Here is a 26,298-nt window from a genome sequence, read left to right on the forward strand (position 1 = left end):
ATAACCAAGTGGGTTTCATCCCAGGGATGCAAGGCTGGTTCAATATATGCAAATCAATCAACATCATACCCCACATCAATAATAAAAAAGACAAAAAACCCATGATCATACCATTCAATGCAGAGAAGGCATTTGACAAAATTCAACACCCATTCATGTTGAAAACACTAAGCAAAATAGATCTGGAAGGAACCTTTCTCAAGATAGTTACAGCTATCTATGAAAAGCCCACAGCTAACATTATCCTTAATGGTGAAAAACTGAAAGCATTCCCACTAAGGTCAGGAACTAGGCAAGGATGTCCACTCTCTTCACTCTTATTCAACATAGTCTTAGAAGTCCTAGCAATAGCAATCAAACAAGAGAAGGGAATCAAAGGAAATCAAATAGGGAAAGAGGAATTAAAACTATCTCTTTTTGTAGATGACATGATGATATACATGGAAAACCCTAAGGAGTCCACAGTAAAACTCCTAGAAACAATAAACCATTACAGCAAAGTGGTTGGTTACAAAGTCAATACACAAAAAACAGTAGCATTTCTCTATACAAATAACGAAGAAGAAGAGAGAGAGATTAAGAATACAACTCCATTTAAAATAGTATCAAAAACATCAAGTACCTAATCAACCTTACCAGGGAAGTGAAGGACTTATACCTGGAAAACTTCAAAACACTTCAGAAAGAAATTGAAGAGGATCTGGGGAAATGGAAGAACATTCCATGCTCATGGGTAGGTAGAATCAACAAAGTCAAAATGACCATCCTACTCAAACTCCTATATAGATTTAACGCAATCCCCATCCAAATCCATGCATCATTCTTTAAAGACTTAGAACAATCAATAATAAAATTTATTTGGAACCATAAAACACCCAGGATAGCCAAACACATACTGAAAAACAGGAAGCTGGGTGACATCTCCTTACCTAACCTGAAGCTACACTATAAAGCCATAGTGATCAAAACAGCATGGTACTGGTACAAAGACAGAGCCTTAGACCAGTGGGTTAGAACAGAATTTCCAGACATAAGCACCCAGTAATACAGTCAACTAAGTTTTGACAAAAGAGCCAAGAAATTGAAATGGGACAAAGAAAGTCTTTTCAACAAATGGTGTTGGTACAACTGGAAAACCACATGCAAGAAATTCAAAATTGACTCATACCTCACTCCTTACACAAAAATCAACTCAAAATAAATCAAAGACCTCGAAATTAGACCCGAATCTATAAAGTTTATAGAGAAGAAAATAGGTAGAACACTCGAAGACCTACATATCAAAAAAGGTCTTCGAGGATGGACCACCAATGGCAAGAACTTTAGCGTCAAACATAAACAAATGGGACTACATCAAACTAAAAAGCTTCTGCATGGCAAAAGAAACCCTACTTAACACAAGAAGACAGTTAACTGACTGGGAAAAAATATTTTCACCCATCATATCAGATAAAGGGGTGCTATCCAGAATATACAAAACACTCAGAAAGCTGAGCCCCACCAAACCAAATAAAGCCATAAAAAAATGGGAAGATGAAATGAATAGACACTTCTCTGAGGAAGACCGAAAGATGGCCAATGAACACATGAAAACATGCTCACCTTCACTCATCAATAGGGAAATCCAAATAAAGACAACAATGAGGTACCACCTTACACCAGTGAGGATGTCTCACATCAAAAAAAAAAGAACAATCTATGTCGGCGGGGATGAGGCATGAAAAGCACTCTCATCTACTGCTGGTGGGAATGCCCCCTAGTCCAACAACTATGGAGAACAGTCTGGAGAGTGCTCAAAGAACTCAGAATTGAGCTACCATTTGACCCAGCAATTGCTCTCCTAGGTATATACCCCCAAGTTGGAAGGACATTCATTCCAAAGTATGTGTGCACCCCACTATTTATCGCAGCACTCAGTATACTAGCCAAGTCTTGGAACCAACCTTGATGTCCAACAACCGATGAATGGATCATTAAGATGTGGTATCTATACACAATGGAAGACTACATGGCAGTCAGAAATGATACAATCACAGACTTTGCAGCAACATGGATGGACCTAGAACATATTATGTTGAATGAAGTAAGCCAGAAGATGAAAGATAAACACAGAATGATAGCACTATTCTGAAGCACCTAGAACATACACCTTATATACAACTAATACTCAACAATCAAATAACAGGGTTTAACAGGGTAGAAACCCCAAACACTGTAACAGTCAACATACACCGAGAGCAGTGCCCAAAAAACATAAAAGAGGAACAACACAAACTCTTGACTACACACTATACCACACACACACACACACACACACACACACACACACACACACACACACAAAACCAGCAACAGCAAAAACAGCAGCATAGAAAGACCAGGTAAGTAATCAGCTTTCTACTACAAAGGCCCATAATAAGCCTTTAGGGATCTTATTCAGGATTACAGGTAAAGGATACCATGGGAAACCACTGACTCCAACGAAAGCATGCCATAAATATATGTTTTAATGCCTTAATATTTCTATACTTAAAATAACCTCTCAGGGGCTGGGAAGGTGGCGCTAGAGGTAAGGTGTCTGCCTTACAAGCGCTAGCGTAGGACGGACCACGGTTCGATCCCCGGCATCCCATATGGTCTCCCCAAGCCAGGGGCGATTTCTGAGCTCATAGCCAGGAGTAACCCCTGAGCGTCAAATGGGTGTGGCCCAAAAACCAAAAAAAAAAATAAAATAAAATAACCTCTCAGCTTTTCTGTCTACAGGCGTTCTTGGATACAAAGGGTGGACAAACTAAGATTGCATCTCGGGGCTCAATCACATGAGATACCATATGCAGCTTGCACTACGAGAATATCCCAATAAAACTCTTTAACATTCCCTTTATCCCTAGGTAATACCTTCATTTAGGACTTGAAGCACGTGACCACCCAGACCACCGAAGCAGCAACTGTGACCTATATATAGATTTATACTACAGGTCCTACTCATCGAACACACTCACACAAACTAGCATTCCCTCACTCTTTTCTCTACTCTTCTCACTATTTTCTTTCATTTTTTTTTATCATTTTCTTCTTTTTCTCTCCATTTCTTTTTAATTTATTTTCCCTTTTCTTTCCTGCCCCCTTCCATATACTTTCCCCTTTCACCCCTTTGAAAATTCGACTATCCCTTCACCACACAATCCCATCCAGATTCCCCACATTAAAACTCTTCACCCTCAATTCCTATTCCATTAGGCATCAAGAATGACCTCCTACCCCAGCGAACCAGTACCCAGCACCCAAGCAAAGGGACAACCAGTCAAACCCACACCTCGCCCCCAACAAGAAAAGGCAACCAACTCCCCTGCTGACTCAAGCTGCGTGGTCCTCCTTACCAACCCTTCCTAACATGGACTGTTACTTGAAACCAGACTTAGCTCTACAAGTATCCCCCAATGCATGAACTCTTCCCAAGTCCTCCCTACTGCAAATCTTTTGCCAATCTCAAGAAGGTCAGGTTGGGAGATGGAAAGGTGCCCAGGAACCCACACACACAAGAAAATCTCAAAAAACAATGGGGAAACCTATACTGCTATCATAAGTATAAGACCTGTATTACACTACCTCTTTACCTGCTTTTCCCCAAATGCAAGATACTTTCTTGCATCACCTTGTTCCTTTAATTAATTTTTACTTCATTTCTTAAAAATCTTTTTTCTTGTCTTATATATAAACATGAGCACATATTTTTTATTTCTATTTTTATCTTCTTTGGATGTGTGACATGTTTTTGTTTTCTTCTCTCTCCACCCTCAATATAATGAGGCAATCCACCGGCAATATAATGTAGCACCATTTCTCCCTGCAAAGGCACACTAAAAAAAGGGGAAATCTTACGTATAAAAACAAGCTCCTATTTATTAGGGATAAGAACTCATACTTGTTTACAATACAGAGGTATAACCCACCTTGAAAATATGTCATATAGACCCAACTTAGACCCCAGGTGATTAGACACCAACCGTCCAGACTTGAACCCTTGACCACAGACATAGAAACGACATACTTCTTCACGACAGCCACAGGAAACAAATCCCAACCGGGACATCCTTAACGGTGCTTGGACACCAACAAGTGCCAGCCCTAATATGATACCCTGACAACAAGGAAAATGGGAACAACTTGACCTAAGAGCAAGTTATCCTACCTCACCAGCGAACAATAAGACAAAATCAGAAGACTTGTCACCCTTTGGTTTGTCCAAATGCCAAGATCGCGATTTACAGATGACTGGCTGACAGAACCATGGCCAGACTGTATGTATCCTGGGACCAAGCCCTAGTCTAGGGTGTGAGCTACGACCTGCATAACAACTATGATCCCTAGTTCCAGAGATCTGTCTGAGACTATTGCAACGGAAGGGGACCTCTGGAAACATAACGGAAGACGCTATCCCAGGTCCATCCTAAGATCAGCGCAAAGACCAGGACCGCCAACCACAGAAGACGGATTAAAATGACACTGAAGGAACAGAACTTCTAGACCCACAAAGAAAGACATAATCATAAGTTCAACTCCTTGACTCGTGCAGATTCCGAGACCTCTAGAAACAGAGGTCTGATGTTATCACCCAGGACGGAGCAAAAGTCTTCCCTACACCACAAAAGCACCAAGGGGAGAGTAAATGAACCTGAAAGGAGTCTATAGTTAATCCTATGACAATATACTTCAAGTGTGGAGAAACCCTGTATCTCTTAGGCAAAGGAAATTCCTTTTCGAATGACCCCAATATTTACTGTGCACCTGCAGGAGGGGAAATAAAAAAAAGCACAAAACAATTTTTTATTATTATTTACATATCTATTTTTTTGTTGATTGCATTGTTGTGGTTTGGCTATTGAAGTGGATGTCTCCATTTATATTTATTTATTTATTTATTTATTTATTTATTTATTTTCTTCTTTTCTTTTCTTATGTGCTCTGCCACATTTTTTAATCTCAATATGATGGCTTTTATATGGTGCTTACCCTTTTGTTTTGTTTTGTTTTGTTTGTTTGTTTGGAATGCTCACTGGATATTTTACTTGACAGTTCTTTATGTACTGTTGTGGTGTTTCACCTTCTTTTTCCCCTTCGTCTCTCAAACCAAGGATGAAAGCCTCTAAAAGGACTCCGCCCATTTCCGGAGTATCTGATTCTTTTTTTCTTTTTTTTCTCCAGGTTATTACTTTTCTCTTCTTCAAACAAAACCGCATAACTTGAACTATCTAGTCCCGCCTCCAATTGGGGCAGGGGAATAAGGGAGTACCAAGACCAAATAGGTATAAGACCACTAAGTAGTAAGCTAAGCACAGAGGGGACCACTTATTCTAGCAGCCCCGGGGGTAAGGGAAGAGATTATGGGAAGGACGGGAACGGAGGTGGAGGGAGGACAATTCGGTGATGGGAATTCCCCTGATTTTATGTTAATATGTACCTAAAATGATATGTAAGCCACTATGATTAAAATAAAAATTATATTTAATTAAAAAAATTAAAATATATATAATCAAAAACTACATCAAACTTAAAATGTTAAAACTGTAATAATGATTATAGAAGGGCAGAAAACTACTTTCTTTTTTTTTTTTTTTTTTTTTTTGGTTTTTGGGTCACACCTGGCAGTGCTCAGGGGTTATTCCTGGCTCCAGGCTCAGAAATTGCTCCTGGCAGGCACAGGGGACCATATGGGGCGCCGGGATTCGAACCGATGACCTCCTGCATGAAAGGCAAACGCCTTACCTCCATGCTATCTCTCCGGCCCCAGAAAACTACTTTCTATTTTCCATTATGTATGACATTTTTGTCTTAATATTTATAAAAAAAGATATAGTCTTAAGCAACAGTCTCTAGCATCAAGAAAAGAATTAGAGAGACAGTGGCCTTTTCCAAAAGTACAAACCAATGTTCTTAGGTTTATAGTCAAATTAATACTGGTGAGATATCACATTCCCGAGTACACAATAGATCTTTTATCTATACAGGAAACTGCCATTCATATGACTATTTCCTATGAATGAATGCAATTCTCAATGTTGCAAGCACCTATTGAAGTATTTAAACAAACAATGAATGAATGACCAATTATTGATGTTGCAGAGCTCAGAGATATTTTTATTACAAAAGAAAAGACCTAGATCTATTAACCCAGAGTAGTCATAGAAAAACAGATTGTTTCTTCGCAGTGATCATCAGTTCCCATATGATTTGCCATCAAAACTGTTTTCACCTCTTTGGCCGACTACTGATTTTAAGTCCAAATTGATAAGTATTGCATATTTTCTTGCATATTTGTGTTTATACATATAAACTTTTCTTTTTGTTAAGTTATATTCACGCCACAAAACAAAAACATGACTGAGGTTGGAAGAACAGCACAGAGCATTTAATTTATATGTCGCTGACAGGGGTTCGATCCCAATATCCCATATGGTCTCCAAGCCTGCCAAGACCAATTTCTGAGCACAGAGCGAGGACTAACCCAAGTGCCGCTAGGTGTGGGACAAAAAACAAAACAAAATAAAATAAAATAAAATAAAACAAAACAAAACATAACCAACAATAAAATGAAACCTGATGAACATGTAACATTACCCCATAAGCAAATGCAATACGTAACTATGACGCTGCCTAAAAATATTAAATGGAAAAAAAGGCATTTCTCAAAAAAGTATGTATGTGATACCTTTTTCTTGGGGGGAGGGTGTTTTGTGGGTTTTTTTGGGACACACGGCATCGCTCGGGGATTACTCCTGGCTCTATGTTCAGAAATTGTCCTGGCAGCCTCGGGGGATCATATTGGATGCCAGAATTCAAACCACCATCCTTCTGCATACAAGGCAAATGCCCTACCTCCATGCTATCTCTCTGGACTCACAGAATACATTTTTTAAAATATAAAACCAATTAAAATGTATATATTCTGGGGCCGGAGAGATAGCATGGAGGTAGGGCATTTGCCCTGCATGCAGAAGGACGGTGGTTCGAATCCCAGCATCCCATATGGTCCCCCAAGCCTGCCAGGAGTGGTCTCTGAGTTCAGAGCCAGGATTAATCCCTGAGCACTGCCGGGATAAAACCAAAATAGAATAAAATAAAAGTATATATTCTGGGAGAATACAAAAAAAAAGGCAATGAACAAGATTTCAGAATAATGCTTGCTTTAAATTCAGGAAGACTAAAAATAGGCTAAAAAAGAACAATATGGTTAGATTACTATTAAGGAAAGAGCTTTCCTTTTGGGTGCTAGATTATCAGTTGATGATTACACTTCATTTTAGATATAGAGGAAGAAAGAAAAAGTGGAAGAAGCATCAGTCGGTGATGAAAGCACATTATGAAGCAAGAATGTTTTGAACTTGAAATGAGATGTCTAGAAGTGACACAAAGAGATATTAAGGGAAATGAACATAAAAACTGATTACAGCATGTAGATCAAAGCCCAACCTCTGAACTCTGGAGCAATCTCAAAAGTCATCTGTCCACAAATGTGTGCCTCTAGTTCTTTAATACTTTCTACAGTACAGCACAAAGCAAGGTGTTTTTCAAAGAAAGTGAGGCCTATCATACTAATAAATCTTAGAGAACAGTACCTGAACAGGAAGGCAGGAAATATAACAGAGGAAAACACTGCTGTCATCTTATTCCTCTGGAATAGGATGATAATCCCTACAACACTGAATTTGCGATTGGACAATACTTATAACTCATTACTTATTCAATGTCATCTTTATGAGTAATATCATAACCACTAGGATTGTTCAATTTATGACTAACTAACACTAACAAACACTCAACCATCATTTTTACAGATAGGCGGAATTACTAGACAGTCCCAGAGTCAACATATTTCTTAGGAAGAATCAAAATAATTTCTTAAGATAGGTAGAAAGGGGAACTGAGGCAGGATAAGAGTTAGGGGACTCCTTGAGATTATGATGGAGGGAAACTGGTAGGGGGTGTGTTGCTGGAATTTTATATTCATGAAACCATTAATACTGACAATAGTAAATTTGTGGGTCATGGCAACTAGCATTTAAAAAATTTTAAAGAGGAAAAATATTTTAAAATAAAAATTTCTATGGGGCCGGCGAGGTGGCGCTAGAGGTAAGGTGTCTGCCTTGCAAGTACTAGCCAAGGAAGGACCGTGGTTCGATCCCCCGACATCCCATATGGTCCCCACAAGCCAGCGATGATTTCTGAGCGCTTAGCCAGGAATAATGCTTGAGCATCAAACGGGTGAGGCCCGAAAAACCAAAAAAATAAATAAAAATTTCTCAAGCCCTTTATCTGGCTATTCACTTACAAAAGCCAACACAAAAGCAATCTGCTTCTAAAGTAAGGTCATACTGGCAGCCTCAGCTGAAAAGATGTCAAATGTCAGTAGGAAGAATGAGGGGCTAGGGAGATTGCTTCTTTGACAGAAGAGATTTCACAGATGTGCACTGTTTGTTGTACCTTCTATTTCCAGAAGTGTGTGCATGTGATCTCCTTCTGCCAGCTTCACAAATCCAACCTGACCTCCAAAAGTGCCAATCCCCTGAAAAGGCAAAGTCAAATGCTTTCCTTGGAGGATTTCTTCTATGAAGGGTTTTAATTCCAAAAGAGCATCAATACCACTGGCAAGAGATAATATGGTTTCAGTAACATATTAAGCAGTAAAATAGTCAAAGCCATTTACATTATATTAAGGATATTTAAGCCGATACTATGTTTACAGTTCGCCAGGAATTTTTTTTTAATTTTTTAATGACTCATTCCTTAAGTCATACAGTGCTAAGTATAAACTTAGGGTATACCTTAAGAGATATCTCGAGCCCCTCATTAGAAAAAAAATTCTTTTATTTTTGGATCACACCTGACTGTGAGGCTTACTCTTGGTAGTATTTAAGGATACCATAAGGGGTGTTGGGGATCAAAACCAGGTCAACCTCCTGCAAGTTCAGTGCCCTATCCACAGTACTATCTCTCAAAAATTTTAAACAGGAAATATTGCCTGAACTAATTAAAAATTACTAATTAAATTATTAATTAAAGGGCCTGGAGAGATAGCAAAGCAGCGTTTGCATTGCAAGCAGCCGATCCAGGACCAAAGGTGGTTGGTTTGAATCCCGGTCCCCCGGGCATGCCAGGAGCTATTTCTGAGCAGACAGCCAGGAGTAACCCCTGAGCAACGCCAGGGTGACCCAAAAACCAAAAACAAACAAAAAAATTATTAATTAAAAATTACTGATAACAATCTCCCAAACCTAAAACATATTTCATTAGATGATGTAAAAAGTTCTAGATTCTTATTAAATACTCCATAGTATATATATTATACTAAAACTAAAACTATTGTACTAAAGCACAATATACATTTTATCTTTATATATAGCTATCACCATAAAAGGTATTTTATTATACCTGAATTAAAATAAAATACAAGTTGTGTTCTGTAACTGCAGCTTATTTAAATTGGCGACAACGGTTTAGTCTGTGGCTACTATTTACTTTAATATTTTAATTTTATTTATGAAATAAATATTTTATATGATTAGGCATTACAAAATTTGAAATATTATCAAGTTAAAATCAATTCTTCCCATTTTAAAGAGAATTTTGGCAAATTACTCTATTATGAGAAGAAAATTCAAAATATCACTAGAGGGCAGCAATTACTCAAAAAAGGAGTATATATGATTACAGTATGAAGTGAACATGCTATAAAATTCCATTCTGGTGAGACACCATATCAGCTATTCAATATATTCATTGTCATATAGCTATGACAATGTTTTTGTCTAATATTCAGGCATTTTCTAGATCCTTTATATTTCTATAAATATAAATATTCTTTCTATTTTTAAATTCTATCAAGCATTCTACTGATTTTATCACACCAACTCTCATTTCTTGGACAAAGTAATGTACAGTATTTAAAAAGAGCTTCAATAATACTCACCATTTCTTATAGAACATCTAAACCCATACATTAAATTCAATATTTACTGGCTATTTTATGGTTATCCAAAAAGACAATGTACACACTTCTACTTCTACTGCAAGAATGTCTTTCAAGAATATGCTCTATGGGGTCAGAGCACAGTGTGATAGGGCCTTTGCTTTGTACACAGCTGACCCGGGTTCGATCCCCAGAAAACCATATGGTCCCCCAAGCCTGGCAAGAGTAATTTCTGATCACAGAGCCAGAAATAACCCCTGAACACTGCCTGTTGTGGCCCAAAAGGCAAAAAAAAAAAAAATCAAATTAAAAAGAAATATGCTCGGGGCCGGCATGGTGGTGCTAGAGGTAAAGTGTCTGCCTGCCAGCGCTAGCCTAGGACAGACAGCAGTTCAATCCCCCGGCGTCCCATATGGTCCCCCAAGCCAGGAGCGACTTCTGAGCGCATAGCCAGGAGTAACCCCTGAGCGTCACCAAAAACCATAAAAAAAAAAAAAAATGCTCTAAGCTAAAAGACAATGAAAACAAGACAGCTACATAAGTCTTATACATTGCAGGGATTCAAGATATTCATTTTAAATTAATTATTATATGTCAAAGTAAGTCATACTAAAGTTTAGGATTTTTCATAGGGTCAGTTCTAAATTCTATTTTCCTATGAAGAAATATAGATGTTCTAAATTATCTTCAGTTTTCCAGTTAGTTCTCTAGTAACACAAGTCAACAAATCTACCACTGATCAGATTGAGGAGCCACAGGGTCTGCTAATGAGTATCATTAACTTTCTAATTATTTTAATAGAATATGTTGTTGAGAGTGCTAATTTTAGGAAGAAACTTTCGAAATAAGTTAAATACAAATGGAAAATAAGTACACACAGGTAAGAAATGAAAATCTGAACGTGAAGTTCAAACACAGACTTATTCTGCAAAAAGATTATCAGGAGAGCAACTTTTTTTTTTTTTTTTTGGTTTTTGGTTTTTGGTTTTTGGGCCACACCCGGCCTTGCTCAGAGGTTACTCCTGGCTGTCTGCTCAGAAATAGCTCCTGGCAGGCACGGGGGACCATATGGGACACCGGGATTCGAACCAATCACCTTTGGTCCTGGATCGGCTGCTTGCAAGGCAAACGCCGCTGTGCTATCTCTCCGGGCCCAGGAGAGCAATCTTTAACTCAACACCTGAGCTTAGACTAATATGTTTCTATACCTTTCCTCTCCACTCTGAGTACACAGAAGACTTTAAATGGCATCTACCTGAAGAAATTTGTGATTTAAAAATATGCATAATTCCATATTATATACCAGATCAAAACTATTAAAATGCCCAAATTTTAATGGAATATAGAAAAGGAAACTGGAACTCGAGAGGTCTAATGTATAACACAATAGCAAATGAAACATAAAATTAAAAATGTAAGACTGAGAGATCAGAATGATAGTACAGTACGTAAGGAGCTTGCTTTGCATGAGGTAGACCCTGATTTGATCCCCAGCAATATGGTCTCCCAAATACCACCAGGAGTAATTCCTGAGTGCAGAGCCAGGAGTAACTTTTAATCATCACTAGTCTGGCTCAAAAAACAAAGCATCAATAGGAATAATAATAATAATAATAAAATGATAATATTAAAAGTAATAATAATAATTAAGTTGAGAATAATCTCATCAAATAAAGGAGAAATATCTTCATCTAATTATACCTGACCAGAAAACCCAATCAAATTACTCATAGCTGCCCAAAGTGAGGCCATAATCACTTAAGTTTCTACTTTAGCCACAAAAACTTGTATCACCAATCTAAAGTGAATTTTCTCTCCATTTAAAACCCATTAATATTTTATATCTTATAAAACTTACCACTTTTTACTTCAGACTACCATTATCTTAATTTCAGATGGCATCTAGTCAACTACAATATATGATTCATGAGGATAAGATTCATTTCTGAATCATCTTTTATTTTATCCAAAGCACTTAAGTCGTTATCTTCAACATAGTTGATAATTAAATATCAATGTCTGCAAATACTAAAATTTGCAAAATAACATCTTATTTATAGCAAACTTCAATTATTTCTGAGGTCTTTCATTATGATTCAATGAAGGACAGACCCGGGTTCGATTCCCGGCATCCTATATGGTCCCCCAAGCCTGCCAGGGACAATTTCTGAGTACAGAGCCAGGAGTAATCCTGAACACCTCCAGGTGTGACCCCCCACCCAAAATAAGTAAACTGTCCCTGTAGGCATAATTATTCCATTTATCCAAACTTCCATGCAGGACTGTTTTTGCCTTTCCATCACTGTCTTGCTTCTCAGGGAATTTGCGATATTCATGTAAGAGAAATCAGGGTTACTGATTCTCTTCGGTTTTGGTCTCAGAGAACCCCATTTTGAGGAAACTAGTGTTATTGTATTCCTGAGTACCCTACACTGGAATCCACAAAAGAAAGCTTCTTTCTAGGTATTGTGTGAAAGGCATTGCCAAAACATAAGATCTCTACCACAGTCTCTGATTGGAAAACATGAATATCAGCAGTATCCTTGTCCTTCATCCAGCTCCTCCTGATTCACCAATTCTCTCCAAACTTCCAAATCCACCCACCAGGGTACAAGAAACTTTTTTAATCCACCTAAAAGTCTTGGTAGAATAAGGAATTGAAGAACTATCTCAAGTTCATTTATTAAAAATCCAATTAAATTTTTAAATTATAAAAATCTAATAAAATTATTTTAAAAAGCCTCAAAGTAGTTACCTACAACCCTCCTCAAAGTTGTTTACACTGCCACTCTCTTCTTGAGTTTACTGCTAATTCAGTGTCTCCTTCTTGCTTCTCCTTAGACCACTTCAATACTGGCTATTGCTCTTCCTGTGTTGCTTAATTTTAGAGGTCAACATAAGCCACCGAGGCCAGTTTGTGGTCAAGAACCAATGCTAGGGAATTTTTAAATGTTATAAAATGTGAATAACATATAAACCAATAGAAGCTTCTTACCCAATTGTCTGAAGGTACTGAAAGAAAAAGTGCAAGGAATCTTGCCCTACAACAGTGGTTTTCTATCTTCAGTACACAGAAGAGGTTGAAAAACACTGCTTCAAGTAGGGCCTTACACCCTGAAAATTGTTATAATGACTTGACTTAGACCTCAGAAGAACGGGCATTGTCCATTGACCCCTGAACCATGGATACCATCTACAGAAACAACCACGGTCCTCTATACCATCACCAGGAAGCAAACCTCTACCAGGGAAGACTCTACTGCTGCCCTGGCATCAACTTATGCCAGAGAGGGCTCTTTTAACACCCAGACGACTTAGCAACAGCAACAACCTGCTTTTAGGGTGTTGCTCCCCACATTGCCGGCAATGGTGAGGTGAAACTAGAGGATGCTCCACATTATCCTGACTTGGATGTAGGATATGCACAGAAACCAGAATCTCTAACTACAGAAACCTGACACCAACAATAGCAATTGTGCGGAAAAAATTTTACTGGAACCACAGAGAATGACTCAGGGGAAGGACAACCTAGAATGCCTGGAGCCCAGAGTTGGTCTTATGCCAGAATACTTCAGGGGTAAGGTCTCCTTGTATTTGCCAAGGCTTTTCCTTTCTATTTCCCCCATATTTTGCTGGACCTAAGCAAACAACAACAATTGGCACCCTCACACTGTTTTTACTGTATTTCTTTAACTCTAATCCTTTAAAAAAAAAAAAAAAAAAAGAACTACTAAACCTACTAGTGCTTTAATAAGTTTGTTGGTGATTCAATAATTTTAAAAAATATACTTGTTACTGAACATTTTCTTCTTTCCTTTCTCTTCTATCTCTTTAATTTTTCTTTCTATTTTCTATTTTTTAATAACTTTCTTTTGGTTATCTTGAAACAAATGTATTATGATCAGTTATGTCAACTATGTGATATATTTTCTTTAAACAAATTTAATAAAAAAAAAAAAACACAGCTCCAGACTAGTATTTCTCAATCAGGGGCTATATGTCCTTTTATGGGATCCCTGGGCATTCCCAGGAACCACAAGTTTAAAACTGCATATTGGGAGAATCATAGAAGAAGACAAAGAGCCCAACTAGTAGAAGTTGGAAGTATCACCCCCCCCAAAAAAAAAAATATATATATATATTTGAAGGGGCAACAGTCAAAAAACAGAAACACTACTATAGACATTCAGACCTAAAACAATAACATTTATGCTTCCCTGAGTCTCTTTCTTGCCAAATCAAGGGGAAAGAGAACACCACATATAAAAGCCAATTACTAGCAAAGATATTAAAATAGTAATCAAAAATCTCAACAAAAAAAAAGCCTAAAAACAGACTGTTTACTATCAAATGGCTTCTTCCAAACCTTTAAAGAAGACCTATTCCCAATCCTTTTCATGCTTCTCCAGAAAGTCAAAGAAATAAAAATCTTGCCAGTTTCTCTGAAGCAAATACTAACCTAATTCCAAAAGCAAAGACATCACTAAAAAGGCAAACTATAGATCTATAGATGTTGGTTTATACAGATGCAAAGACCCCCACAAAATATTGGCAAACCAAATGAAATAATACATAAAAAAAAATTCAGACAGTAGGATTCATCTTGGTAATGTAAGGATGGTGTAAGTTCATCAATATAATAAACCATATCATCAAAAAATAAAAATAGATATGATCATAACATTAGATGCTGCAGAGAAAGAATTTGACAAGATCTAATACCCATTTATTTACATCAATTATTAACCTAAATAAATTATAATGAAATATTTCTTTAGAATTTTATTGCTTCTTTAAGTTCTATTAAATTTATTAAAAGTAAGAACTTGAAAAATTATATTCACAAAAGGCAAACTACTTACATGTTTATTTCATCTTCATTTAATAACTGCATCACTAGTAGGGTAATATGAAAAGAACCATCATGGCTCATTGTTTTGGCCAGGCGCTTATCTTTTTGAATTATTTCATTTTGTAGACTCTTTATTCTTCTTGTAATCTAATAAAACATACACAATAGAGACTAGGTAAATAAAATTTTCTTCTAACTAAAGGTAAGACTGGGGGAAAATGAACAACAACCCCAAATTGAGACAATGTCTAACTTCTTCAACCAAGGCTGAATTGCCCACATGTTTTCAAATACCCTGAACAGATAACTTATAAAGTTTAGTGGGATGTATACATTTTTAAATCTCATCGTGTTTGCCTATTATAAATGCACAGAGCTCAATACCCTTATTTTATAGATTGGGTCACTAGTTGGAAAATCTCTGAATGACCATGCATCTTTTTAGAAACTTTTCCTTCGTACACAGTTTGATTCAATGTAAATTGATCTTTTTCTGAAAAAGTCTTTATTCTTGCCCCAGAAAGGTCAAACCAGCAGACAACATTCCATTTCTGTTGGAAGTGCAATTTATTTGTCCCCAAGTGAATGTGTCTGAGAATCTATTCTTCATAGCCTTTAAGGTTTGTTTTTTTTTTTCTTTTTTTGAGTACAGAATGACTATTAAATTTTTTCAGATATATGAGAAGGGTCATAACATGGGAAGTTGCAAAAGATTCTATATGAATGTTATAAAAAGCAGTTTCTTAGTTTACAGAGGAAAAAAAACCTAATCCCCTTTTACTTCCCCTTTAATACCTACTATATACTAAAACAAGAAGAAAAAGAAAAGTACCTCTCTTCGCTTTCATTCCTAGTGCTATCTAATCCACTTCAAATTTCAAATGGAATTCTACTGAAAATAATTTGAATATAAAAAAGCAAATACCTAAGAAAGACAATATTCAGAGAAAGGAGCCTGGTAGTATTACAGTCCCAAGGCAGCAGAATTAAAGAAAAGGGAAAGAGGGGATAGCTATTTTAAAAGCCAGGTGCATAAAAAGATTGCAAGGTTAAAAAAAAAAGAAGAAAGAAACTGAATCATGAAAATAGAGGACTATTTTGATCCTAGAGTAACTGTTTTATCCTGAACAAGGTTTCCGTTATCTATGGAATATAATTAACATATCCTAAGATGTTGACCTGGGGAATCTAATTTTACAATAAATCTACATTATCCCAAATAACCTCAGCATTTCTCTATTCCTTTTTTTGTTTTACTAAATATAATTTTAATTTTAATCATAGTGGCTTACATATCATTGACAATAATATTTTAGGTACATATTAACATAAAATCAGGGGAATTCCCATCACCGAATTGTCCTCCCTCCACCTCCATTCCCGTCCTTCTTCCCATAACCTCTTCCCTTACCCCCGGGGCTGCTAGAATAAGTGGTCCCCTCTGTGCCTAGCTTTCTACTTAGTGGTCTTACACCTATTTGGTCTTGGTACCTCCCTTATCCGCCCCCCCCAATTGGGAGGCGGGACTAGATAGTTCAAGTTATGCGGTTTTGTTTGAAGAAGAGAAAAGTAAAAAAAAAAAAAAGAAAAAAAGAATCAGATACTCCGGAAATGGGCGGAGTCCTTCTAGAGGCTTTCATTCTTGGTTTGAGAGACGAAGGGGAAAAAGAAGGTGAAATACCACAACAGTATATAAAGAACTGTCAAATAAAATATCCAGTGAGCATTCCAAAAAAAAATAAACAAAAAGTTGTTGTTGTTGTTGTTGTTTCTTTTTTGTTTGTTTGTTTCTTATTTTTTTTTAATATTTTTTTATCTGTTTTTTGTGGTGCCTATCGATATAACCGGAGTCCTCACTGGATATTTGACACTTCCTTTGGTACTGGTGGAGTGTTTCACCTTCTTGTTCTCATTCACTTCCCAAATTGATGATGAGAACCTCTAGAAGGATTCTACCCATTTTCGGGGTATTAGACCCTTACTCCAGATTATTTACTTTCTCTTTTTCAGGCAAAACCACGTAACTTGAACTAGCTAGCCCTGCCCCCACTTACAGGGGGAAATAAGGGAGGCAGCAAGACCAAACTGATGCAAGACTACTAAGTAGTAGGTTAGATACAGAGGGGACCATATATTCTAACCGCCCTGAGGGTGAGGGAAGAGGAAATGGGAGGTAGGACAAAAACGGAGGGTTAGGGAGGACAATTTGGGGATGGGAAGCCCCCCTGATTTTATGTAAATATGTACCTAAAATATTATTGTCAACAATATGTAAGCCACTATGATCAAAATAAAAATTATATTTAAAAAAAAAAAAAAAAAAAAAAAAAAAAAAAAAAAAAACAAAAAAAAAAGATAAGCACCATATAAAAGCCATGGCATTGAGATAAAAAAAAATGTGGCAGAGCACATAAGAAAAGAAAATAAGAAAATAAATAAATAAATATAAATGGAGAAATCCACTTCAATAGCCAAACCACAACAATGAAATCAACAAAAAAATAGATAAGTAAATAATAATAAAAAAAAATTGTTTTGTGCTTTTTTTTTCCCCTCCTGCAGATGCACAGTAAATATTGGGGTCATTCAAAAAGGAATTTCCTTTGTCTAAGAGATACAGGGTTTCTTCACCCTTGAAGTATATTGTCATAGGATTGACTATAGACTCTTTTCAGGTTCATTTACTCTCCCCTTGGTGCTTTTGTGGTGTATGGAAGACTTCTGCTCCGTCGTGGGTAATAACATCAAATTTACTTTCCTGCCCCTTCCATATACTTTCTCCTATCACCCCTTTGAAAATTTGACTATCCTTCACTCCACAATCCCATCCAGATTCCCCACATTAAAACTCTTCACCCTCAGTTCCTATTCCATTAGGCATCATGAATGACCTCCTACCCCAGCGAACCAGTACCCAGCACCCAAGCAAAGGGACAACCAGTCAAACCCACACCTCGCCCCCAACAAGAAAAGGCAACCAACTCCCCTGCTGGCTCAAGCTGTGTGGTCCTCCTTACCAACCCTTCCTAACGTGGACTGTTACTTGAAACCAGACTTAGCTCTACAAGTATCCCCCAATGCATGAACTCTTCCCAAGCCCTCCCTACTGCAAATCTTTTGCCAATCTCAAGAAGGTCAGGTTGGGAGATGGAAAGGTGCCCAGGAACCCAGACACCACAAGAAAATCTCAAAAAACAATGGGGAAACCTATACTACCATCGTACGTATAAGACCTGTATTACACTACCTCTTTACCTGCTTTTCCCCAAATGCAAGATACTTTCTTGCATCACCTTGTTCCTTTAATTAATTTTTTACTTCATTTCTTAAAAATCTTTTTTCTTGTCATATATATACATGAGCAAATATTTTTTTATTTCTATTTTTATCTTCTTTGGGTGTGTGACATGTTTTTGTTTTCTTCTCTCTCCACCCTCAAATGCACTGGCAATATAATGTAGCACCATTTCTCCCTGCAAAGGCACACTAAAAAAATTATAAAAACGAGCTCTTATTTATTAGGGATATGAACTCATACTTGTTTACAATACAGGGGTATCTCCCACCTTGAAAATATGTCACGTGGACTCAACTTAGACCCCAGGTGATTAGACACCAACCGTCCAGCCTTGAACCCTGGACCACAGACATAGAAACGACACACTTCTTCTCTATTCCTTTTAATCCAGGGGGGGAAAAGCCTCGCAGGAAATGGTATTTTCCTGGTAGAAAGTTAGTTTAGCAATAAAATTAACAAAATTTTCCCCAAAGCAATGTTATTTCTATGAAACCAAGTAAAAGAATATGGATAACATAATAAATAAATACAGCTAATAAAATAGTACACAAAGATATTAAAGTGTTCATTTCCTTAACTCTATGCTGATACTGATAAGCATACCTTGTAAACTCCTTGAGGGTAATGTCTTTTTTCTTTATTCTTCTAACTCATCACAGTGTCTGGTAACAATTTCTAAAACAGTATTTAAACAGCAGCAGCAATAAATAAACTTTATTGAGTGGTCACTAGGTTCTAAGCACTGTAGGTAAGTATTTTACACTTACTAGCTCTTTTTTTAATTAATATCTTTATTTAAACCCCATGATTACAAACATGTTTGTGCTTGGGGTTCAGTCATAAAAAGAATGCCTCACTTCACAGTGCAACCTTCCCATTACCAAAGCTTCCCATTTCCTCCTCTGGCACAACTTGTCTGTATTCTAGACAGGCATTCTATTTCTCTCACACACTACCATTATCATTTAAATCTCTTAATAATCCTGTGAGGCAAAGATTGGAATTACCTCTTTTAAAATAAGGTTAAAACAGAAAAAAATCAATAACCTCTTTAAAATATATATCCATAGCAAACAAACTTGAGAAAAGGATATGTTGTATATATTTATGTATAAATTATGTACATGTATACATATATATTTATATACATTATATATGTGTATATATTTATGAGGATGGCAAGATCCAGGAGAGGTAAGGAGGAGGAGAAGAAATGGCTGCTAGCTAGAAGCAACGGCATTCACTGGTGAAGGAAACTGTTCTTTTTATGACTGAAATCCAACTATAAACATGTTTGTAATCACGGTGTTTAAATAAAGATATTATCTTAGAAAAATAGAAGCAACAGAGTTTGGTATTATAAGGAATTTATTTATAAATAAATATATTTAATTATGTGATTAAGAGAGGGAAAGAGCTGTGAATACTGACTTAAAAAATGAAACTTAGGGGCCAGAGCAGTGGTGCAGGACGAAAGTTGTCTGTGTTGCATGTGCTAGCCTAGGAAAGACCATAGTTTGATCCCTGGAGTCCCATACAGTCCCCCAAGCCAAGAGCGATTTCTGAGCACATAGCCAGTAGTAACCCCTGAGCATCACCAGGTGTGGCCAAAAAACAAAACAAAACAAAATGAAACTTATAGACAGAGATGTCCCTTTCAGTATCTTTGCATGTATGAGAAACAGGCCTTGGATTCCAGTATTACTAAAAGAAATATCAGGGCCAAAGAAATATACAGTGAATATGGTGTATGCCTTGCACATTCCAGATGGTCCCCTGTGCCTGCCAGGAGTGATTAATGAGCGCAGAGCCCTAAGCACTGTCCAGTGTGGCCCATAAACAAATTTTTTAAATCATTATTAAGTAATATAGACATATACTATAGGCTTGCATGGAGAGGGCCACTGTGTTCCATTTAAAATATTCTTGTCTATGTCTTATTTTCCTTCTTTGATGTTTCTTTTTTTCTTTCTATCTTTCTTTCTTCATTCTTTCTTTCCTTTCTTTTTTTTTGGGGGGGGGACATATCCATTGGTGCCTACTGTTCTATGCTCATGGACCATTTCTGGCAGGGCTCTCAGAACATTATGGTTTGCCAAGAATTGAACCCAGACATATAGTCTGGACATCTAGGCAAATATCCTACCCAGTGTACTATCTCTTTGGCCCTGATGTTACTTTTAGTAATACTGGAATCCACTGTGTGTGGCCCAAAAACAAAAACAAAAAAAAGAAAAGAAAAGAAAAGAAGCATTCAATGTTTCATAAATCACAGTCATATCATTATTTCATAACTACTTAGCTGGTACAAGAGGAAATTCTGGTAAGGTAGTAGACGAGAACTTCGTTATATAATACAGAATGATTAAATTAGGGATGCAGGACTTATCTCAAAAATCATAAATGTGAAAATTCTAGGTCTGCCCTTCTGGCAGTGGATAGACAGAGCAACCTCCTACCCAAACTGCCAGAGAAAATCTAGCAGCCCTTGCTTACAGCCATCTTTTCTTGACAAAAAATAATCAGATTCCTCCATCATGCTCCAAAAGAAAAGAATGGCCACTCACCAGGATACTTTCCAGGTAGTCCCATTCTGGATGACACCTCTGAGGTGTTCTCAGAAACATGACAGAATCTACTTTCTGCATAAACTACAGCAGCCCAATGCCACAAACTACATCCTCCAAGAGAAACATCCCAACTCCACAATGTAACTTTGTATTTCTTTCAAGCCATTAAATTTGGTTTAGATCTATAAATATTGAACCATGCAGCTGTGCAACACCTCATTATTTTATAATAGTGTCAGCCCTGGTAGTATCATAGGAAATCTGATGGGAGAGTTACATAATAATCTACCAAGCTCAGTGAGACTAAATATTAACAGAGAAATCTTTTTTTTTTTAAACTGACTTTCACCAATGACCAACAGCAAGTCAGTAACAGGTTCTAAAAAATTCTAGATGGTTTTGAGACAATGGGAGGAGTTCAATTGTGGTTCATTTAAAATAAATAGGAGGTGGGAGGTGGTTAGAAGGGAGGGAGGAAGGGAAGGAGGGAGGAAGGAAGGAAGGAAGGAAGGAAGGAAGGAAGGAAGGAAGGAAGGAAGGAAGGAAGGAAGGAGGGAGGGAGGGAGGGAGGGAGGGAAGGAGGGAGGGAGGGAGGGAGGGAGGAAGGAAGGAAGGAAGGAAGGAAGGAAGGAAGGAAGGAAGGAAGGAAGGAAGGAAGGAAGGAAGGAAGGAAGGAAGGAGGGGGGAGGAAGGAAGGAAGGAAGGAAGGAAGGAAGGAAGGAAGGAAGGAAGGAAGGAAGGAAGGAAGGAGGGAGGGAGGGAAGGAGGGAGGAAGGAAGGAAGGAAGGAAGGAAGGAAGGAAGGAAGGAGGGAGGGGGGAGGAAGGAAGGAAGGAAGGAAGGAGGGAGGGGGGAGGAAGGAAGGAAGGAAGGAAGGAAGGAAGGAAGGAAGGAAGGAAGGAAGGAAGGAAGGAAGGAAGGAAGGAAGGAAGGAAGGAAGGAAGGACAGAGAAATCTTGGCTAGCACCAACCACAGCTCAGAAAATTCTTAGACAATGATTTTATTAACATCAGGGAGATATATAACAATTATTTCAAATAGACCCTAGTTTTGATCATTCAATTTGTCTTTGTTTTATAATGAGCAAAATTAAGTAAATTTGTTTTTGCCTGCATGAAAACCGGCTATAGTGATGAATGAGAGACTGGGAACACTGGTGAAGGGAAAGTAACACTGGTGGTAAGATTCATGTTTGAACCTTTAGTGCCTTAAATGACTAGCTTATGAACTTGGTAAATCACAGTGGTGTTATAATAAAATAAAATAAATAAAAATTAGATTAAAAAATCATGTTAAATCCAGAGCATCCATAAGACTTACAGCAGACCTATCACAAGAAACTCTCAAGGCCAGAAAGCAGTGGTGGGATATAGTGACAAAACTCAACAAAATGAATGCTTCTCCTAGAATACTGTACACAATCAGACTCATGCTCAGGTTTGAAGGAAGTATCCACAGCTTCTTGGATAAACAACAGCTCAGAAACTTGACAGACTCAAAATCAGCCTTAAAAGAAAAACTAAATGGTCTAATTTAAGACAAGAAAACTAACAAACACACCAAACTTTTACACAAAGATGACAATTAAATCCCATGACAATTATCTCTAATGACAATATATTAAATGAACCAGTTAAGAGACACAAAGTGGCAAAATGGATCAAAAAGCTGAATACAACATTCTACTGCCTACAAGAAACACATCTGAATAGACAGAACAATCATAGACTCAAAATCAAAGGATGGAGGACATCATCCAAGCAAACAACTCCCTTAAAAAAGCTGGAGTGGCCATATTAATATCAGATGACACAAACTTTAGACTTAGAAAAGTTATGAGACAAAGGACATTTCATAGTAATCAAGGGATATATAAAACAGGAAGAAATCACACTCCTAAACATATACACACCCAATGAGGGACCAGCAAAAAGAAAATTTTGGTATTTGGGTCACACCTGGCTGAGCTCAGGGGTTATTCCTGGCTCTGTGCTCAGAAATTGCTCTGGAGGCTGTCGCCACGTGCTAACCTAGGAAGGACCATGGTTCAATCTCTGACATCCCATATGGTCACCCAAGACAGGATCGATTTCTGAGTGCATAGTCAGGAGTAACCCCTGAGTGTCACCAGGTGTGGCCCAAAAACCAAAACCAAAACAAAACAAACAAACAAAAAAAAAGAAAATGCTCCTGGCAGGTACAGGAAACAATATGGAATGCCAGGAGTGCCAGGATTCGAACCACCATCCATCCTGAATCAGCTGCTTGCAAGGCAAACTTCCTATTGCTGTGCTATCCCTCAGGCCCCAGCAAAATATTTAATACAATTGTTGACAAATATGAAAGAAACATGAATAGCAACACAATAATAATGGAAGACCTCAACACTGCCCTGTTATCCTTGATAGGTCATCTAGGGTAAAATCTAACAAGAATATACTAGCTCTGAAAAAGAAATGGAATAAAGTGGACGTGTGGGTCATTCTCCAGGATATACCATATGCCATATACCATATATTGACCCATAAAATATAGCTCCATAAAAATCAAGAGGATAGAAATTGTATGGGCTACACAATGCACTAAAATTAGAAGTAAACTACAAATGGACACAGAGGAAAAACTTTTAACACCTGGAAATAAAACAACTCACTACTAAACAACCAATGGGTCAGAGATGAAATCAGAGAAAATCAAAAGATTCCTGCAAACAAACGTGAATGAAGATACAAATTATCAGAATTTGTATGACAAAGAAGAAGCAGTACTAAGAGGAATTTTAAAGCTTTGAAAGCACACATCATAAAGGAAGAAGGGGGCTGGAAGTTCCAGCTCATTACATGAAGCTCACTACAAAGAGTGATGAGTGCAGTTAGAGAAATAACTACATTGAGAACTGTCATAACAATGTGAATGAATAAGGGAAGTAGAAAGCCTGTCTAGAGTACAGGCTCGGGTGGGGTGGGGAGGAGGGAGATTTGGGACGTTGATGATGGGAATATTGCACTGGTGAAGGGCGGTGCACTTTACATGACTGAAATCCAACCACAATCATGTTTGTAATCAAGGTGTTTAAATGAAGATATTAATTTAAAAATAAAGAAAGGTGGGGCTGGAGAGATAACATGGAGGTAAGGCATTTGCCTTGCATGCAGAAGGTTGGTAGTTCGAATCCCGGCATCCCATATGGTCCCCGTGCCTGCCAGGAGCGATTTCTGATTGTAAAGTCAGGAGTAACCCCTGAGTGCTGCCGAGTATGACCCAAAAAAAAAGGAAGGAAGGAAGGAAGGAAGGAAGGAAGGAAGGAAGGAAGGAAGGAAGGAGTCTATGTAAATAACTTAATTCAACAGCTTAAAAAGTTAGAAAATGATCAACTAAATGAACCAAAAATAGGTAGACAGAAGGAAATAACAAAGCTAAGGGCAGAAAATAATTAAGTGGAAATCTAAAAAAACAATACAAAAGATCAATGAAAGCAAAAATGGTTCTTTAAAAAAAATCAAGACTGGTAAACCACTAGCAAAAATCTCACAAAGAAAAACTTAATAAATCAAATTAAAAATGAAAGGGGGAGATTAGAACAGAAACTACAGAGAATTAAAAGGTAAGCAGAGACTACTTTGGGAAATTCTATGCCACAAAACATGAAAACCTAGAAGAAATGGATAAATTCTAGACTATAATATTATAATCTTCCACGGTTGAACTAGGATTATCTAGTATATATAAACAGAACCATCATGCAAATAAGATGAAAATATCCTCAACAAAATCCTAGCAAACAGGATCCAACACCTTGCAAAAACAGTAATACACGATTACGAACTAAGTTTCAAACCAGGGATTCCAAGGACAGTTTAACATATGTAATTCACTCAACATAATACATCATTAAAAAAAGAATCAAGAATAACCCTATGATGATATCAATAGATGCAGAGAAAGCATTTGATAAGGTCTAACATCCATATGTGATAAAAAAAAAAAAACTCTCAAAAAGATGGAAAAGAAAGGAGATTTTCTCAATATAGTCAAGGATATTTACCACAAGCCCCTGGCAAATATTATACTCAGTCGGAACAAACTAAAAGCCTGGTACAAGATAAGGCTGCCTTCTCTCACCACTCCTATTCAACATAATGCTGCAAGTTCTTGCCATAGCAATTAAGCAAGAAAAAGATATCAACGGAATCTAGAAAAAGGAAGAAGTAAAGCTCTTACTGTTTTCAGATGATGTGATACTATATTTAGAAACCCTAAAGACTCTAAAAAAAGCTTCTAGAAACAATAGATTCATATAGCAAAGTAGCAGGCTGCAAAATTAACATGCAAAAATCAATGGTCTTCTTTTACACCAATAATGATAGAGAAGAAATGGACTTTAAAAAACAATCCCATTCACATTAGTGTCACACAAACTCAAATACTTTGGAATCAACTTAACTAAAGAGGCTAAGGATCTATACAAAGAAAATGACAAAACCCTGCTTCAAGAAATAAAAGAGGACACAAGAAAATGGAGACATGGGCCAGGAGAGATAGCACAGCGGCGTTTGCCTTGCAAGCAGCCAATCCAGGACGAAAGGTGGTTGGTTCGATTCCCGGTGTCCCATATGGTCCCCCGTGCCTGCCAGGAGCTATTTCTGAGCAGACAGCCAGGAGTAACCCCTGAGCACTGCCAGGTGTGGCCCAAAAAACAAAAACAAAAAAAAAAAGAAAAAAGAAAATGGAGACACATACCCTGTTCATGGATTAGAAGGAATATCATTAAAATGGCAATACTCATCAAAGCATTGTACATATTTAATTCAATTCCTCTAAGGATACCCATTACATTCTTTAAAGAAGTGGATCAAACACTCTGAAATTCATTTGGAACAATAAACACCCACAAATAGCTAGAGCAATCTTAGGAAAAAGAAGATGAGAGGTATCACTTTCCCAAAGCAATAATCATGAAAGCAGCATAGTATTGGAATAAATACAGACCTTCAGAACAGTGGCTTAGACTTGAGTATTCAGACATGTTCCCCAGACATACAATCAATGAACCTTTGGAAAGGGGCAAGAAATGCAAAATGAAACAAGGAAAGCCTCTTCAACAAGTGATGTTGGGACCAATGTCAGTCAAATGCAAAAAAGTTAATTCTGACCTCCATGTAACACTATGCACACAGGTTAAATCCAAATGGATTAAAGACCTTGATTTCAGACCGAGAACCATAGGTATATATAAGAACACGTAGGTAAAACACTCCATGACATTGAGACTAAAGGCATCTTCAAGGAGGAAATAGCACTCTCCAAACAAGTGGAAACAGAGATAAAAACATAGAATTATATTAAGCTAGAAAAGCTTCTGCACCTCAAAGGAAATAGTGACTAGGATACAAGGCCAGCCATAGACTAGGAGATACTATTCACTCAATATCCATCAGATAAAGGGTTAATATCTAAGATATACAAGGTAGTGAGAGAACTTAACAAGAGAAAACCATCTAACCCCATCAAAAAATGGGGAGAAGAAATGAAGACACTTTCTCAAAGAAGAAATACAAATGGTCAAAAGAAAAAATGCTCCACATAACTAATCACCAGGGAGATGCAAATC

The 26,298-nt window shown here is 37.3% G+C and overlaps 1 protein-coding gene across 2 annotated transcripts in view; it reads right to left on the reverse strand.

The window, feature by feature from the left end:
• The window catches only part of AKAP7 (A-kinase anchoring protein 7), a 157,377-nt gene that overhangs the window by 105,244 nt on the left and 25,835 nt on the right, over nt 1-26,298 (reverse strand). For both annotated transcript variants that reach the window (XM_049785207.1, XM_049785206.1), the window contains exons 3-4: nt 14,830-14,966; nt 8,482-8,642 (exon numbers count right to left, since the gene is read on the reverse strand). In XM_049785207.1, coding sequence (XP_049641164.1) covers nt 8,482-8,642; nt 14,830-14,966 — 298 coding nt within the window. The remainder of the gene's footprint in view (nt 1-8,481; nt 8,643-14,829; nt 14,967-26,298) is intronic.

The sequence above is a fragment of the Suncus etruscus genome, chromosome 12 (assembly GCF_024139225.1).
Source record: "Suncus etruscus isolate mSunEtr1 chromosome 12, mSunEtr1.pri.cur, whole genome shotgun sequence".
Taxonomy (NCBI): domain Eukaryota; kingdom Metazoa; phylum Chordata; class Mammalia; order Eulipotyphla; family Soricidae; genus Suncus; species Suncus etruscus.